Here is a 15,429-nt window from a genome sequence, read left to right on the forward strand (position 1 = left end):
TGTGGGACAGGAAATGGAATGTGGTGGTTTGAAAGAAAATGGCCCTCAAAGGAAATGGCACTATTAGGAAGTATGGCTTTGTTGGAGTAGGTGTGGTCTTGTTGAAGAAGTGTGTCACAGTGGAGGTGGGCTTTGAGGTCTCATATATGTTCAAGCCATGCCCAGTGAAAACAGTTCACTTCTGTTGTGAGTCAAGATGTAAGAACTCTCAGCTCCAGGGCTGAGATGGCTCAGTGGTTAAGAGCACTGGCTACTCTTCCAGAGGACCCAGGTTCAATTCCCAGCATCCACATGGCAGCTCAGAACTGTCTGAGTTCCAGGGGATCTGATGCCCTCACACCAATGTACATAAAATAAAATTGGAAAAAAAAAAAAAAAAAGAACTCTCAGCTCCTTCTCTAGCACCATGTCTGCCTGCATGCTGCCTTGCTTCTCACCATGATGATAATGGACTAAACCTCTGAACTATAAGCAAGCCACCACAATTAAACGTTTTCCTTTATAAGAGTTGCTGAGATCATGGTGTCTCTTCACAGAAACAGAAACTCTAACTAAGACAAGCATAAAACAGATTCTGACCAAGGCACTGCAAATAAACAAGTTCCCTCTTGATACTAGAGAAGACTGGAAATTCAGACAATTTTATATACCCACTTTCAAAGGTAGATATTCACTTGAGAAGTATTCAAGTATGTTTTACCAACTGAGGAGAGGTACAGACCTCCACCAAAACCAAGCTGCTATTCAACCAACTAGAGCAAATAGTACCAATCTAACTGACATTCAAAACAGACTTCCTACAGCAGAGTAGGTTTATAATAAGTGTCAGTAAGGTGGTAAGATAGCTGAGCAAGTTCAAAGTGTTTACTGTACACACTTACCTGTGGCAGTTTGAATGAGAATGATTCTAAGAGGCTCAGATATTGGAATACTTGTTCCATAGTTGGCAGAACTATTTGGGAAGGATTAGGAGGTATTGCCTTGATGGAGATGAGTTACGGGGGGTGGGCTTTGAGTTTCAAAAATTAATGTCATTCCCAGAATGTTGGTCTCCGTCACTTGTGAATAAAGATGTGAGCATTCAGCTGCTGCTCCAGCACCATGACTGCCTGTCTACCTGATGCAATGCTTGCTGCTAATGACAGTCATAGACTCCAACCCTCTGAAACTGTAAGCCCCAAATAGTCTTTCTTCTCTAAGTTGTCTTGGTCATGGTGTCTTATTGTAACAGTAAAAACATAACTAAGACACTAAGCACCTAGGTTTGACTCCCCAGAACCTATGTAAAAGTAGAGAAAAAAAAACAACTCCACAAAATTTTCCTTTCACCTCCACAAGTATCACACACACATACCTCCTTCCACAAATAATAATAATTAAAACAGTTGAAGAAAGAAGTCAATAGCCAGTAATGCCAAATGTATTACAAAGAACAAGAAAGAAAATACCCATAGCTAGCTTGATTCTCATACAGAACAGCCTACTCTAGATACTAAAACAGCAAAGTCTTACTGGTGTTTAACCCAGAGTATTCAAAAGAGCTCTAAGGTGCATGGAAGATGCCCTAGGAGCTTAAGCCATAAAGTGGCAATAATAGAAAACACAAGAAGATGCCAGTCCCTCATTGTTTCAATTATAGCAATTTAAGTCTCCATTTATATTTTACAGTTCCAGTTTATGATATAAAAGGGCTTTACATACTTTTGAGCTATCAATTTTAACTACAGTGTTAAAACATAGAAGTTTAAATAACACAAGAAGTGCTTTGCTCCAACTCGGATCTTGCTCTAGTTTTCTTTTGAGGCATGGTCTTGAGGGCCTCAAACTCACTATGTAGCTGAAAATGACCTTGAGCTCCTGATCCTGCCCCCTTACCCCCTAAGTGTGAGATTACAAGGAGTGTGTATCACCATACACCAACCACTCTTCTAACACAAAAGGGAACCAACAATAAGAAATGCCAATAAACTTCAAGGAGAATCTAGAAACTCAAATCAAAATGGCATAACAAAAGCTCCTATCTCAGGATCTGAAAACTGCTATGATAGATAATGTTACTACACTCAAAGTCAGCTGCTTTGTACATTCCCTCTTGCTTACTTCCATTTCCATTATAAACAGAATATGCTGGTTTTAGGTTGTTTTTTCTTACTGTTCAAGTTAATATCTAAGAATATTTTTCTTGCCCCCACTGGAGCAGTTCTACCTAAAGCTATGAAAGAATCTGCTAATATTTGAAGTCAATCTTGGAGCTGGAGAGATGGTTCAGCAGTTAAAAGCACTTGTGGCTGCTCTTGCAGAAAACCCCAGTTCAATTTCCAGCACCCACATGGCAGCTCCCAAGTGTCCTGAACTCCAGTTCTAGGGGATCCAATGTCCTCTTCTGGCTTCTGCCATCAGGTACATACATGGTGCACAGACATACATACTCATGCAAAACTCCATACACATAAAGTAAAATAAAACACAAAACAAGTCTTTGTTGGAGCTAAAGAGATGGCTCAGTAGTTAAGAGCACTACCTGTTCTTATACAGGACCCAAGTCTGGATCCCAGGGACCACATGACAGCTCATATCCATCTGTAACTCTAGTTCCAGGGGATTCTGCCCTCTTCTAACCTCTGTAAGTACCAGACACACATGTGGTGCCCTTACATACATGTAAGCAAACCCCAGCTCTTGGGAAGCAGAGGCAGGCGGATCTCTGTGAGTTCGAGGCCAGCCTGGGCTACAGAGTGAGTTCCAGGAAAGGCACAAAGCTACACAGAGAAACCCTGTCTCAAAAAAAAAAAAAAAAAAAAAAGTAAGCAAACAATCATATACTTAAAATAAAAATAAAGCTTAAAGAAAAATCTTCGCATTTTAAATGAAATTGACATTGAGAAATACGAATTGACAGAAAGTTGCAAAACCTGAAGAAAAACTCTTTTAAACTGACATAATGAAAATACTAAATTTGAAGATGTGACCCAGATTCTAGCCCCTAACTCAGTCAGCTGTATGTACTGTCATTCAGAGAGATGATTATAGATACAGCTTTCATCTGCTGGGTGTTCATTTTCAATCTGTAAAGTGAAAATAGACTGGATGACTTGACATTCCTTCCTTAAGAGTTTAGAATTTTAAGCATTAGAAAGAATGCCTTCTTTTCTCCCTAAGAGTTACAGGAATTACAAAAGGTATTGTCTAAATATGTTGGTGTATTTTTTTTTTAAGTAATTTGTCTTTATTTTATGTGGACTGATATTTTCCCTGCATGTATGTGTATGTGGAGGTGTCAGATCTCCTGGAACTGGAGTTACAGACAGTTGTGAGCTGCCTTGTGGGTGCTGGGAACTGAACCCAGGTCCTCTGAGAGAGAATAGCCAGGGCTCTTAACCACTGAGCCATGTTACCAGCCCCAAGTTGATGTATCTTAAATGAGTTTCTCCCTCCAACAATCAAAATGATTACAGTTTAAACTCTACAAAAGAGCAATATATATGTGTGTGTATATATATTATAGATAGATAGATATAGATTTTGTTTTGTTTTGTTTTGTTTTTCGAGACAAGGTTTCTGTGTAGCTTTGTACCTTTCCTGGAACTCACTTGGTAGCCCAGGCTGGCCTTGAACTCAGAGATCCACCTGCCTCTGCCTCCCGAGAGCTGGGATTAAAGGCATGCGCCACCACCTGGTGAGCAATACATTTTTAAAAAGACTTAAAATGTTTAAGCTCTTTATTATTATGTCTTTTGATGCATGCACATGTCATAGCACCTACTCCCCAGCACCTCTGTGGGGTCAGAGGTCAAGTTCTCTTCTTCCACCATGGTAATCGGGAATGGTGGCAAGCACCTTTTCCTGTTAAGACATTACGCCGGCTTAATGTTATATCTTTCTTTAGCCATTAAAAGAAACCAGATTGTGGCAATAGTCTGGGGAAGACAGACTGGCTTCTAATGAATAGAACTGAATAGCTTTTGGTAAAACTGCTCCAAAGAGGGCAAGAAAATAAATTCTTAGATACTTACTAACTTGCTAAACAGCAAAGAATGTAAACAAGCATGCTCTTTAGAACACACAGAAACAAGTGGGAAAAAATATACAAATCAGCTCAAGACCCTGTTAACACCATCTTCTAATCTTCTTTCAGTTAAGATACTGTCAGACTAGACACCAAGCAACAAGATGCAACCAGATTTCCAGCCAGTGGCATTGCCAAGTGTAAAAAGCCAGGTTTGATACATTCAGAAACTAACTTAGGACACAGTTGTCTAAAGGGTGGTTATTGATTAAGCAGAAGTGTTGGGCGAGCAGATAAGAGTAGAAAAGAGCCAAATAGGAAAGCAGTGTCATCTAATCTGCATTTTAAAAGGGACCACTGCTCGTCATGTACCTACTACAACTCAAATGAACTGATACTGCTTTTCAAATGGCAGTGGCTATGACTTTATCCTATCTGAATCTAGACTCTATACTCATTCTTTCCTTTGTATGTAATGATAATTCTGAACTGCTGGTATGCAGGTGTGTACATAAATTTCAACTGTAGATGTAACATTGTAAAAGTGCAACAATTAAGCTGGGGTGGTGGTGGTGCACTCCTTTAATTCCAGCACTTGGGAGGCAGAAGTAGGAGGATCTCTGAGTTCCAGGCCAGCCCAATCTAGTTTGGGGCCAGTCAGGGCTACACAGAGAAACCCTGTCTAAAAAAACAAAACCAAAAATCAAACAAGCAAACAATAAAAGAACGCAACAATTATCTTCATCAATTTCCCCTTTCCTTTTTCCTCCAATAAAAATTGCTTTTGTTTGTGTTTGCCCTAATAGGGATTCACATAGAGTCTCATACAGTCTAGGTCACTACGCTACCCCAAATTGTTTCTCCACCCAAAGTGCTCACTGTTGTCATGCGTGTGCACGACACTAGCACATGTGTAGGTGTGCCCATGAGGAGGCCAAAGACTCACATTGGCTTTCCGCTCCATCTTCATCTATCTTCCTCTCACTCCCTTGAGACCCGGCCTCTCCCTGAACTTGTAGCTAGGCTGGCTAGGCCAGTAAGCCCAGCCATCTTCCCATCTCTAACCTGACAAAGTGCTAGGACTGTGGGCAAGCATCCACAGTCATGATTAGCTTTTTACATGAGTGTTGGGGATTTGGAATCAGGACTTCATGACTGCATAAGGAATGCTCTTACCTATAAGCTATGTCCTCAGTCCCCAAACAGGTGCTTTTTGTAATGTAAGGATACATAAGTGTAGTCCTCTATTTCTCTTTAATGTTTTATTATTTATTCATTTTATGTGTGCTTTGCCTGCATGTATGCCTGTGTACTACATGCATGCTTTGAGTGTCCATGGAGGTTATAAAATGGCACTAGAACCCCTGGAACTAGAGTTACAGAAGGTTGTGAGGACCACAAAGGTCCTCTGCAAGAGCAGCAGTGTTCTAGCTACTGAACCACTCCTCTATCCGCTCTTTCTCACCAAGGTGTTTTCCATATTTGTGACAGTGTAAGACTGGGCATGCTAAGAATCACACAGCCCTTCTAAGACAAAAGCTGCAGGCCAGTTTGGGCAATAAATTAGTTCAAGGCCAGCCTGGGCTAAAGAGACAGACACTGTCTCCAAAACAAGAATATTCTATGAAATAGAAAACACAGCAATAAAACTAATTTAAAAAGATGTAACCCCAACACAGCAAAAATCTACTAACTGAATTAAACAAGCAACAGGAGTCTAAGTATATACAACACTGCTTTTTTTTTTTTCAAAAGACAGGGTCTCATGTAACCCAAACTCAGAATGGCCTTAGTATGGAGTCAAGGATAACCCCCAACTCTTGGTTCCTACCTCAATTTCCATTGTGCTAGGATTATAGGCACTCATCACCATGAGGGACTCATCTGCTTCCAGATATTAATATAAATTATTGTTTGGGTTACAAGAAGAATTTTACCTACTTTGTTGCATTTTCTGTGACATTTATATGTACTGCTTTAGTAAGTCAAAAACATTATAAGGTAATTACCCAAACTAAAATTCTATCAAAATCACAAGATATGAGCTATATGCCTGAGGTAGCTCTAGGAACAGTTCTGTTAAAATTATGAGCCAGGCGGTGGTGGCGTACGCCTTTATCCCAGCACTCGGGAGGCAGAGCCAGGCGGATCTCTGGGAGTTCCAGGCCAGCCTGGGCTACAGAGATACAGGACAGGCACCAAAACTACACAAAGAAACCCTGAGGGGGAGGGGGAGCACCTGTGCATAGTGGCACACAACTGTAACATCAGTACTCTGGAGACAGAAGTAGGCAGAGCTCTGTGAAATTAAAGCCAGCTTGGTCTATATATTGAATTTCAGGCCAGCCAGAACTACACAGTGACACCCTGCCTCAAATTAAAAAAGAGAAAGGAAAAAAAGCAATTATTTATTACCACATGTCAAAAAAGGAATTTTTGTTTTTGCACACATGTGTCTGTGGGGACCAAACCCAGGATCTTCAAGCGTCATACATCTAAATTATACTCACAGTGAGATATCTTAACAACAAAAGAAGCTGGACTTAGTAGTTCACCTGTGTAATCCCAGCACTTGAGAGGCTGACACAGGTGTGTTCTCACAAGTTCAAGGCAGGCCTGGGATTCATAGAGACCCTGTCTTAAAAAAAAAAAAAAATCAAAGCAAGGGGCCCACACAAGATTGCTCAGTGGCTAAAGGCTGGCCACAAGCCTGGCAACCTGAGTTGCCTATAAAATTCTCCACATATGTGCTATATGAAAATATATATGCTATTAATACTGGCAGATATAGGCATGTCTCTATGAGTTTGGGACCAGCCTGGTCTATATATCAAGTTCCAGCCCAGCAGGAACTACATGACCCTGCCTCGTTCATAAACAAACGAACAGACAGAGGGTTGGCAGCATGGCTCAGGATAGAGTTCTTGTTTAGCCTGCAAAGGTCGCTAGCATTAAATCCCCAGCACAAGAGGGAGAAAAAGAAAATAAAAAAGGAAAACGCAGTAAATAGAACAAGGACTATAATCCTAACTTTGAGAAGTAAAGGCAGGAGGATTGGCATGGGCTAGAAACCTACACTTTCTCAACAGTAGACAAAGGCAAGACAAACAAAAAAAGTCAAAACTACTAGTAATAAATATTTAGAAAACAGAACAAAAATCTAAACATGAAAAATATCCAGGCTGGGGACATATAGTTCAGTGGTAGGTCCATCTACCATGTTATAGAAGATCACAAAACTAACTTAACAGAAAGTTGCCTGGCTACTTAGGAGGCTGAACAGAGAGAATTTCTTGAAGAAGGATCATTGAGCCTTAGATTGAGGCTGAACACAAAGCAAACTCCTACTTCAACAAATATTTCATGTACACAAACTTACTTGAAATAACGTTATATAATTTGTATTTATTCAGATATTTAAATTTTTTTAATTAATTGCTTACCAAGTAAACAAAATTCATAAGAAAGTTTGTATATATGCATTTAAAAATACATTATGGAGCACTAAAGGATCAGCATTAAATGTTTAGTCCCTTTGGTCGCCAAGTCATCTTATGTCTAAATAGGGTCACTTAACTAACCCCTACCACAATAAACTTGGCCCAACTCCTGCTTTTGTAAATAAGCACTTGTTTAAAGGTTGAAAACAGGCCGTAGAGATGGCTCAGATCTTAAGAGCAGGGGACGGTGGGATTCGGCTCCCAGTACCCATATGGCAAGCTGATAACAATCTGTAACTCCAGGTCAAGTGCCCTCTTCTGGTCTCTGCCAGCACCAGGCAAACATGATGCACATAAAAGTAAACCCTGCAAGGCAAGGTGACGCACACCTTTAATCACAGCACTTGGGAGGTAGAGGCAGGCAACCTCTAAGAGTTCGAGGACAGCCTAATCTACATGAGTTTTGGCCAGTCAGGGTTACATAATGAGACCCTGTCTCAAACCGTAATAACTATTTGGAAATATTTATTATTTATATAGTAATAGCCTCCTCAATAGCATGGCTGTTTTCCTGCTACAATGGCGGAGCCACTAGCACCACTAGGCCAACAAAATCTAAATTATCTATTAGCCTTTTATACAAAAGTTTTCAGACTGTGATCTAAATGATAGCCAAATATACCAAAAATGGCAGAAAAGTAACTGCTTGCTCGTTTCAGCGAAATTATTTAAGGTTATTGTGAACTCCTTCTCCTTTGTAATTAGTGTCACTTCGTAAATACTGACATTCACATTGTGTTTACTTTTCATAGAATAGGTATTACATTAGTTGCCCAGTAATTATCCCTCACAACAGTACTTAAAGCAAAATCCTCACTAAGGCACATCTGCAATTATCACTACATATATTTATCTTTCAGTTGCATATAACCTACTAAGGTACAGACAAGCAAAGCTGAATACAGAAACAGCAGCTGATATAACTTAATAACTCCTAATAGTCTATTCACATCACAGCATCTCAGAGTACCATTAAGGACAAAAGTATCAGTGTTATCAGGGATGCGTACCAGGAAAGACAATCCATCCCACCATTCCAAACTCAGCAAGCTTCTTTTATGCCCATTTTTTAGTAAAAGGGGGGCCCTATAGGGCTCTGGCCCCTGTTTTGGGTAGCTGTTGCCTTGCTTGCTGACCTTGACCTTGATATGCTAATTCCCTGCCGGGTTCCACCTCCTGAATGCTTAAAGAAAGTTCCTTGTCTGTGGATCCAGCATATTGGGATGTTAACAGCTTAGATACAAGACTGTAAAACATCAGTAGCGAACTTCTGCCCTCTGGGGTTCTCCCATTGTGCTGTAAACCTGTATTTAAGACCTCCTCGCTCCTTCAAACAGCATTCAAAAAAAAAGAAAGAAAGAAAAAGAAAAAAATTTGAGAACTGGCCAGGCAGTAGTGGTGCACAGCATTAATCCCAGCACTCATAGATGGGTGGCTCTCTATGAGTTAAGGTCAGCCAGGTCTACAGAGCTAGTTCCAGGACAGCCAAGGCTACACAAAGAAACCCTGTCTCAAAATAAATAAACAATAAATAAGTAAGCAAATAAATAAATAATAAATAAAATAAAGTAGAAATGTTGACAGATAGGAAGAAAGAACCAGATGCTAACGCCAGGCATGGTGGGGCAAACCTTTAATGCTATCACTTGGGAAGCAGGTAGAGCTCTGAATTCGAGGCCAGCCTGGTTTACAGAGCAAGTGCTAGCACTGCTGAGGCTATGAGAAATCCTATCTTGAAAAACCAACAAACGCTTTGAGAACCTTTGCACCGAAAGATAATTTTACCTTGAGTGTGAAAAGGCTAATTCGGCCAGGCAACTTATAAAATAGCCCTTCTCCTCCTCTCGAGTTGGAATGTAGCATGGCATTGAGGCACGCAAGAGGAGATGTCCCACTGGAAAACATGAAAGGATGGAAATAGATCACAAAAGCCAGCTTCTACTTACCAAACCCCCTGCTCCTCCTCTAATTCATTTTCAAACCAAGAAGTAAACAAGCAGTGCAGGGGCAATGACCACCAATCTCTTATGAAAGCAGTAAAAGATAAGCAACTGAAGTCCACAGAACCCACTCAGAGGGCCTAGGCTATAGTGCATGATTAACTCAGGACAGGCCAAGCCCATCTTAGTGTTTCCTGACAATACAAACCCAATTCTCAAGAAATTTAGAGGGAGTTCAGCAGTTAGGAGTGCTTACAGCAAGCCAGGCCTGGTGGTACACGATTTTTAATCCCAGCACTCAGGAGGCAGAGGCAGGTGGATCTCTAAGTTTGTGGCTAGCCTGGTCTACAGAGTAAAGAAACTTGTTCCTGTCTTGAAGGGGGCTGGGGGGAAGGAGGAGGTTTGCTGCTACTTTCGAAAAGGACCAGAGTTTAGTTCTTGGTACCCATGTTGGGTGGCTCACAATCTGTCAACACTAAGCTACAGGGGATCCTATGCCCTCTTCTGACTTCCGAGGGATACATGGCATACACACATACAGACTTATACAAATTAAAAACAAAAAATTTCCAGGGGGCTGGAGCGATGGCTCAGAGGTTAAGAGTACTGCACTGACTGCTCTTCCAGAGGTCCTGAGTTCAATTTCCAGCAACAACATGGTTGCTCACAACTATCTGTAATGAGATCTGGTACCCTCTTCTGGTGTGCAAGCATACACACAGAAAACTGTATACATAATAAATAAGTAAATAAAAATCTTAAAAAAAAAAAAAAGGCTTAAAAAAATTTTCCAAGTCGTATGTTACCAATATTATTTTAACCAGGTATACTGGCTCGTTCTTGTAACTTCAGCACTCAGGAAGCTCAGATAGGAGGCCTACAACAAAGCCTTGGCCACATACTCAGTTCCAAGCCACTCTGGGCTATATTATGAGAATCTGCTCAAAACAGAAACAAATACACTTTAACAAAATTTTACTATTACAAATAAATGTTTTTAGTTAGGCTTAGTGGTGAGTGCCTTTACTTCCAGCACATGAGTGGCAGAGGCAGGTGGATCTCTGGGAGCTTGAGTCCAGCCTGGTCTACATAGCAGAGCTCCGGGATAGCTAGAGCTATATAATAGAGTCCCCATATCAATTAACATTTAAGAAAAAACCGTAAGTATTTTGGTTATTATTGGGACCAAAGAGATGGCTCAGCAGTTAACAATACTTGCAGTAGAGGACTGGGGTTCAGTTTCCATCACTCATATCAGGCAACTCACAAGAGCTGTCAGTAACTCCAGTGCTAGGAGAGCTAAGACTTTTTTCTGGCTTCCAAAAGTGTGGGTGTGCGCCCCCCCCCCCCCCCCCAAGTGTTCTTGGTCAGGGAGATGACTTATCAGGTAAAGGATCCTGCAACCCAGCCTGAAGACCTGCGTTCTACTCCTAGGATATGGTAGAAGACCTGAACCAACTCTTGTAAGTTATCCTCTTACCTCTACATCCCCTCCCCAATATTCACACAAAGTGAGTAAATGTAATAAACATTTTGAATAAAAAACAAAAACAAGTTTCCCAGTAGCTACATTGTAATATACGTATCACACTCAGGACATTGCCACATAGCTATACGAAAATAACAGACTCAATGGCACTATAGCCCCATAGTATGCTCATACTTTTATTTTCACACTTGAATATTTTCTAATAAAAGCACACAAAAACCACAGTATTTGATTTTTCTTTGTTGTGAAAGGGAATGGATAAGACTCATCCAGACACTTCATTTATAAAGAAAAAGGCCATCAAATGGATTTAGTGTAAGTAATGTTTAAACACCTAACTAGATGGTATATTAAGTTCCATGGTCCCTGCAACAACAGGTTACAAAATGACAACTTCATGAGACAGAGGACACTTACTGAATCTTAAAACAGAAAAATGTGTCAAAAAATAGGCAAATGTCTATTACCATTAAATTTGTCACTAGAATGTTAGTACTAGGATTCAACCTATGCATGTTTTCTTCCCTCTCCTCACTATGTTAAAAAAAATTATCTTAAGCCCCTATTTTCAAAACTAGCAACCCTAATTTACATAGTGTTAAAAATAAATTCAGTGTAAAAAAGCCATTAAAAAAAAAACAAAACAATTATTCTGCTTTGAAACACACTGGATGCTAAAAATAACTTTTAACAGAAGTCACTAAAAGCAAGCTGGTACAGACTCTAGACCAGCACATGGCTGTGCTAGCATCTCCTACAGGGGCATGACTCACTGGCCAGTCCCTTCTGTGACTCCTACATGCTATACCTGTCTACAGTGACAGAGAGCCACTCACTCATCCTGAATGCTACAATTCCTAGAACAGCAAAAAACAGAAACAAAAGATGAATTTACCTTCTACAGGCATAGTGATCCAACAGCAGGGCAGACATCAGCATGATGGGAAATAGCCCATAAAAAAACAAAAATAAACACAATTATCACACTGCAAAGTTCATAGGTACAAGTAAAATAGATGGGCTATAGGCAGCCCTAAGCATCCCTCCCCACAAACATTAAAAATGTGTGATCTGAGGAGAGTGAACAACTTTTATCATTTCAACTGGCTATAGTCTGATTAGCCACACAATATACTAACTGCATAGGACTGGGGAGAAAAGCTCATTCAATAAAGTGCTTGACAAGTAAGCACTTAGACCAGACTTCACGCCCCAAAACCCACATGTAAAAATAAAAAAGCAAATGTGGTAGCCAGGTGCTTGGAATCCCACTGCTGGAGAAACAGATACAGACTTGGTAGCAAATCAGCACAGTCTAATGGGCAAGCAGTGGGTCCCAATGAAAGACCCCTTTCTTTTTTCACACCATGAATTCGCACATACATAAACATGTATGCAATATCCCCCATTATCAAAATTGTGCTTGTTCCCAGTCCCCAAGGGACTGCTGTTGTATAGATTCCACTTTCCTCACTTAAAGTGGCAGGGAGCAGGGAGATGGCTCAGTGGTTAAGAGCACTGGATGCTGTTCCAGAGGACCTGGGTTCAATTTCCAGCTCCCACACGCCAGCTCACAACTGCACATAACTCTAGTTCCAGTGGTTCCAATGCCCTCTTCTGGCCTCTACAGGTACTGCATGCACATGATGCACAGACATACACTCGGGTAAAACACAAAGAATTAAATTTTTTTTTTTTTTTTTAGATAAGCGGTGTTGGCACACACCTTAATCCCAGCACTCAGAGGCAGAGGCAGGAAAACCTCTTGATTTTGAGGGCAGCCTGGTTTACAGATGAGTTCCAAGACAGCCTTGGGCTACAGAGAAACCCTGTCTTGGTGGGGGACAGATTTTCAAAGGGGTTGGTATAAATGGTGAGAAGAGAGGAAAATCAAAGACAACCCCTGGTTTTCATGCCTGCAATTATTTCTATGTTTCTCTCCAGGGAAACTACATTATAACAAATTCAAGGTTACTCTTTAGTACATTTTAAAAAATAATTTATTTTTATTATTTTATGTGCATTGATGTTTGCCTGCATGTGTATCTGTGTTAGAGTGTCAGATCTTGGAGTTACAGAGAGCTGTGAGCTGCCACGTGGGTGCTGGGATTTGACCCAGAGCCTCTGGAAGGCCATCTCTCCAGGCCCCTCATTAGTACATTTGTATCACAAAAGACTAAATCAGCAAGTTGTGGATGGTGTGTGCCTGTAATCCCAGCATTTGAGAGGTGGAAACATTAGACTCAGAGTTCAAGGCAAGCCTCAGCTGTACAATAAATTGGGAACTGCCCTGGGCTGCAAAGAAAACTGTCTCAGAAAACAAGAAAGAATGGTTAAATCTTTGAGTACCCAGAGGGTTTTATGCCACTGAGACCACACTTCTTAGATCCAAAGGAAAAGACTTCAGTGCTATGGCAAAGAAAAGTAGAGAGAAAAGAGCATATATGGGCTTCTCCTTCTCTATTACTAAAACTTGTAAAATAATAGTGTATGAGAAGCCAGGACAGTAAGACCTTATCTTTAAAAAACAAAACAACAACAACAACAAAAACAGTGTACTAGAAAATTTATCTGATTCCATTAAAGAAAAGAACCTAACTCTAGCTGTAGGTCAAGACCTGGGTAAGGTCCTGTGAAAGACACTATTTCTAATGAAAATAAATAAATGCTTGCCCATTCCACTCCCACCCTGCACTTAGGACACACAACACTACCATTGGATACACAATCAGATAGACCAACGGGTGGACTTATTACTGCATAGCACAGACATACATCATTTAAGCAACAAGAGCAATACAAACCTCATTTCCTTTAGTCCTTCTGCCTCTATGACCTGCAGAATCTGTTTTGGTGTCATTGGAGCATCCGAGTAGTTTTCTAACACCTGAAGAAACATAAACATCCTGACTTTAGTGTGAAAACTTCCATTACATTCAATCTGTACCATGGCCAGTAGTTCTGCTATGAGAATTGCCAGTGCCAGAAGAGATTTACCACAATCAAAATCACTTTGATGCTGGGGGTGTGGCTCAGTGGCTGAAGTGCAAAGCCCTGGGTTCTATCCCCAGCACAACATTAAAACAATTACTTCAGGCCAGCAGTGGTGGTACATGCCTGTAATCCCAACACTCATGAGGCAGAGGCAGGTGGATCTCTGTGAGTTCAAGGCCAGCCTAGTCTACAGAGCTGGTCCTGGACAGGCTCCAAAGCTACACAGAGAAACCCTGTCTCGAAAAACAAAAAAAACCAAACAAAAACAAAAACAAAAGCACACACACACACACAAAAATAATTACTTCAGAAATCACACTCTTATCAGTATATTGAAAGTTAAATGTAATTAGATAAAAATACAATTAGGTAAAACATTCTCATTTCCAATTCTAAGGATAGGTATTTAAACATCTACGTGTAATAAATAGTATATAATAGAGGGGTTGGGATTTAGCTCAGTGGTAGAGCACTTGCCTAGCAAGCGCAAGGCCCTGGGTTCAGTCCTCAGCTAAGGCAAAAAAAAAAAAAAATAGTATGCAATAGTAGCAGCTCTGGTAACTGCACAATTTGGTGTTAAAATACAGAATATAGACAATGTGTGCACACCTTTAATCTCAGCATGCATGAATGAGGCAGGCGGATCTCTTGTGAGGCATGTCTCAAAAAATAAAAATCAACAAAAAAAATTGCCACAAAATACATAAGATGGAAATTCATTCAAATTTTCTTTTCCAAGGAACTTTCAGGCCAAGTGTGGTGACTCATGACTTTAATCCCAGAAGCAGACAGATGTCTGTGGGTTCAAGGCCAGCCTGGTCTTGAGCTCAAGATCAGCTAAGCTACATAACAGCATCCTGTCTTTAAAAAAAAAAAGTTTTGACTAGTACCCATATGGGTATATGTATATGTATGTGTACACACACACACACACACACACACACACACACACACACACACACAGTTTTTTTTGTTTTTGATACAATCTCACTATGGAGTTCTAGCTGGCACACAACTTATTATGTAGACTAGGCCAGTCTCAAATTCATAAAGACCCACCTGCCTCTGCTTACCACATGTTGGGATTGATGGTGTACACACCCCATGCTGGTATCAGAGACAACCTAGGCTAACTCTGAACTTGCCATACAGCCAAAGATGGCCTGCAACTCTTGATCCCATCATCTCTACCTTCCAAATACTGGGATTACAAGAGTGTACCATGCCTATTTTCAGTTCTTTTGCATTATACTATGAAATTCTGGGATGAACTGCCACAGTACATTCTGCCACTTGACAACACGAAGCTATGGGTCTATGTGTAAGTGACACAACAAACAGGAACCGAATGCCCTGCTTGTGTTAGTTCATCTGTGACTAAGTCAGCACTTCCTCAGCAAGTGCCATTCACGCCGAGAAGCTGAGCTGTTTCAGAAATGTTCCTTTTCTAAGGAAGGGGGAAAAAGATGTCATCATCTAACTTTCTACATGGGGCAGCTG

General features: G+C 40.6%; 1 protein-coding gene across 1 annotated transcript in view; it reads right to left on the reverse strand.

Annotated features, from left to right (window-relative positions):
• Positions 1-15,429, reverse strand: part of Asxl1 (ASXL transcriptional regulator 1) — an 82,794-nt gene that overhangs the window by 62,662 nt on the left and 4,703 nt on the right. Inside the window, 3 exon segments of the mRNA XM_036183930.1 lie at positions 9,292-9,400; positions 11,831-11,833; positions 13,740-13,822. Coding sequence (XP_036039823.1) covers positions 9,292-9,400; positions 11,831-11,833; positions 13,740-13,822 — 195 coding nt within the window.

This window comes from Onychomys torridus, chromosome 4, assembly GCF_903995425.1.
Source record: "Onychomys torridus chromosome 4, mOncTor1.1, whole genome shotgun sequence".
Classification (NCBI taxonomy): Eukaryota; Metazoa; Chordata; class Mammalia; order Rodentia; family Cricetidae; genus Onychomys; species Onychomys torridus.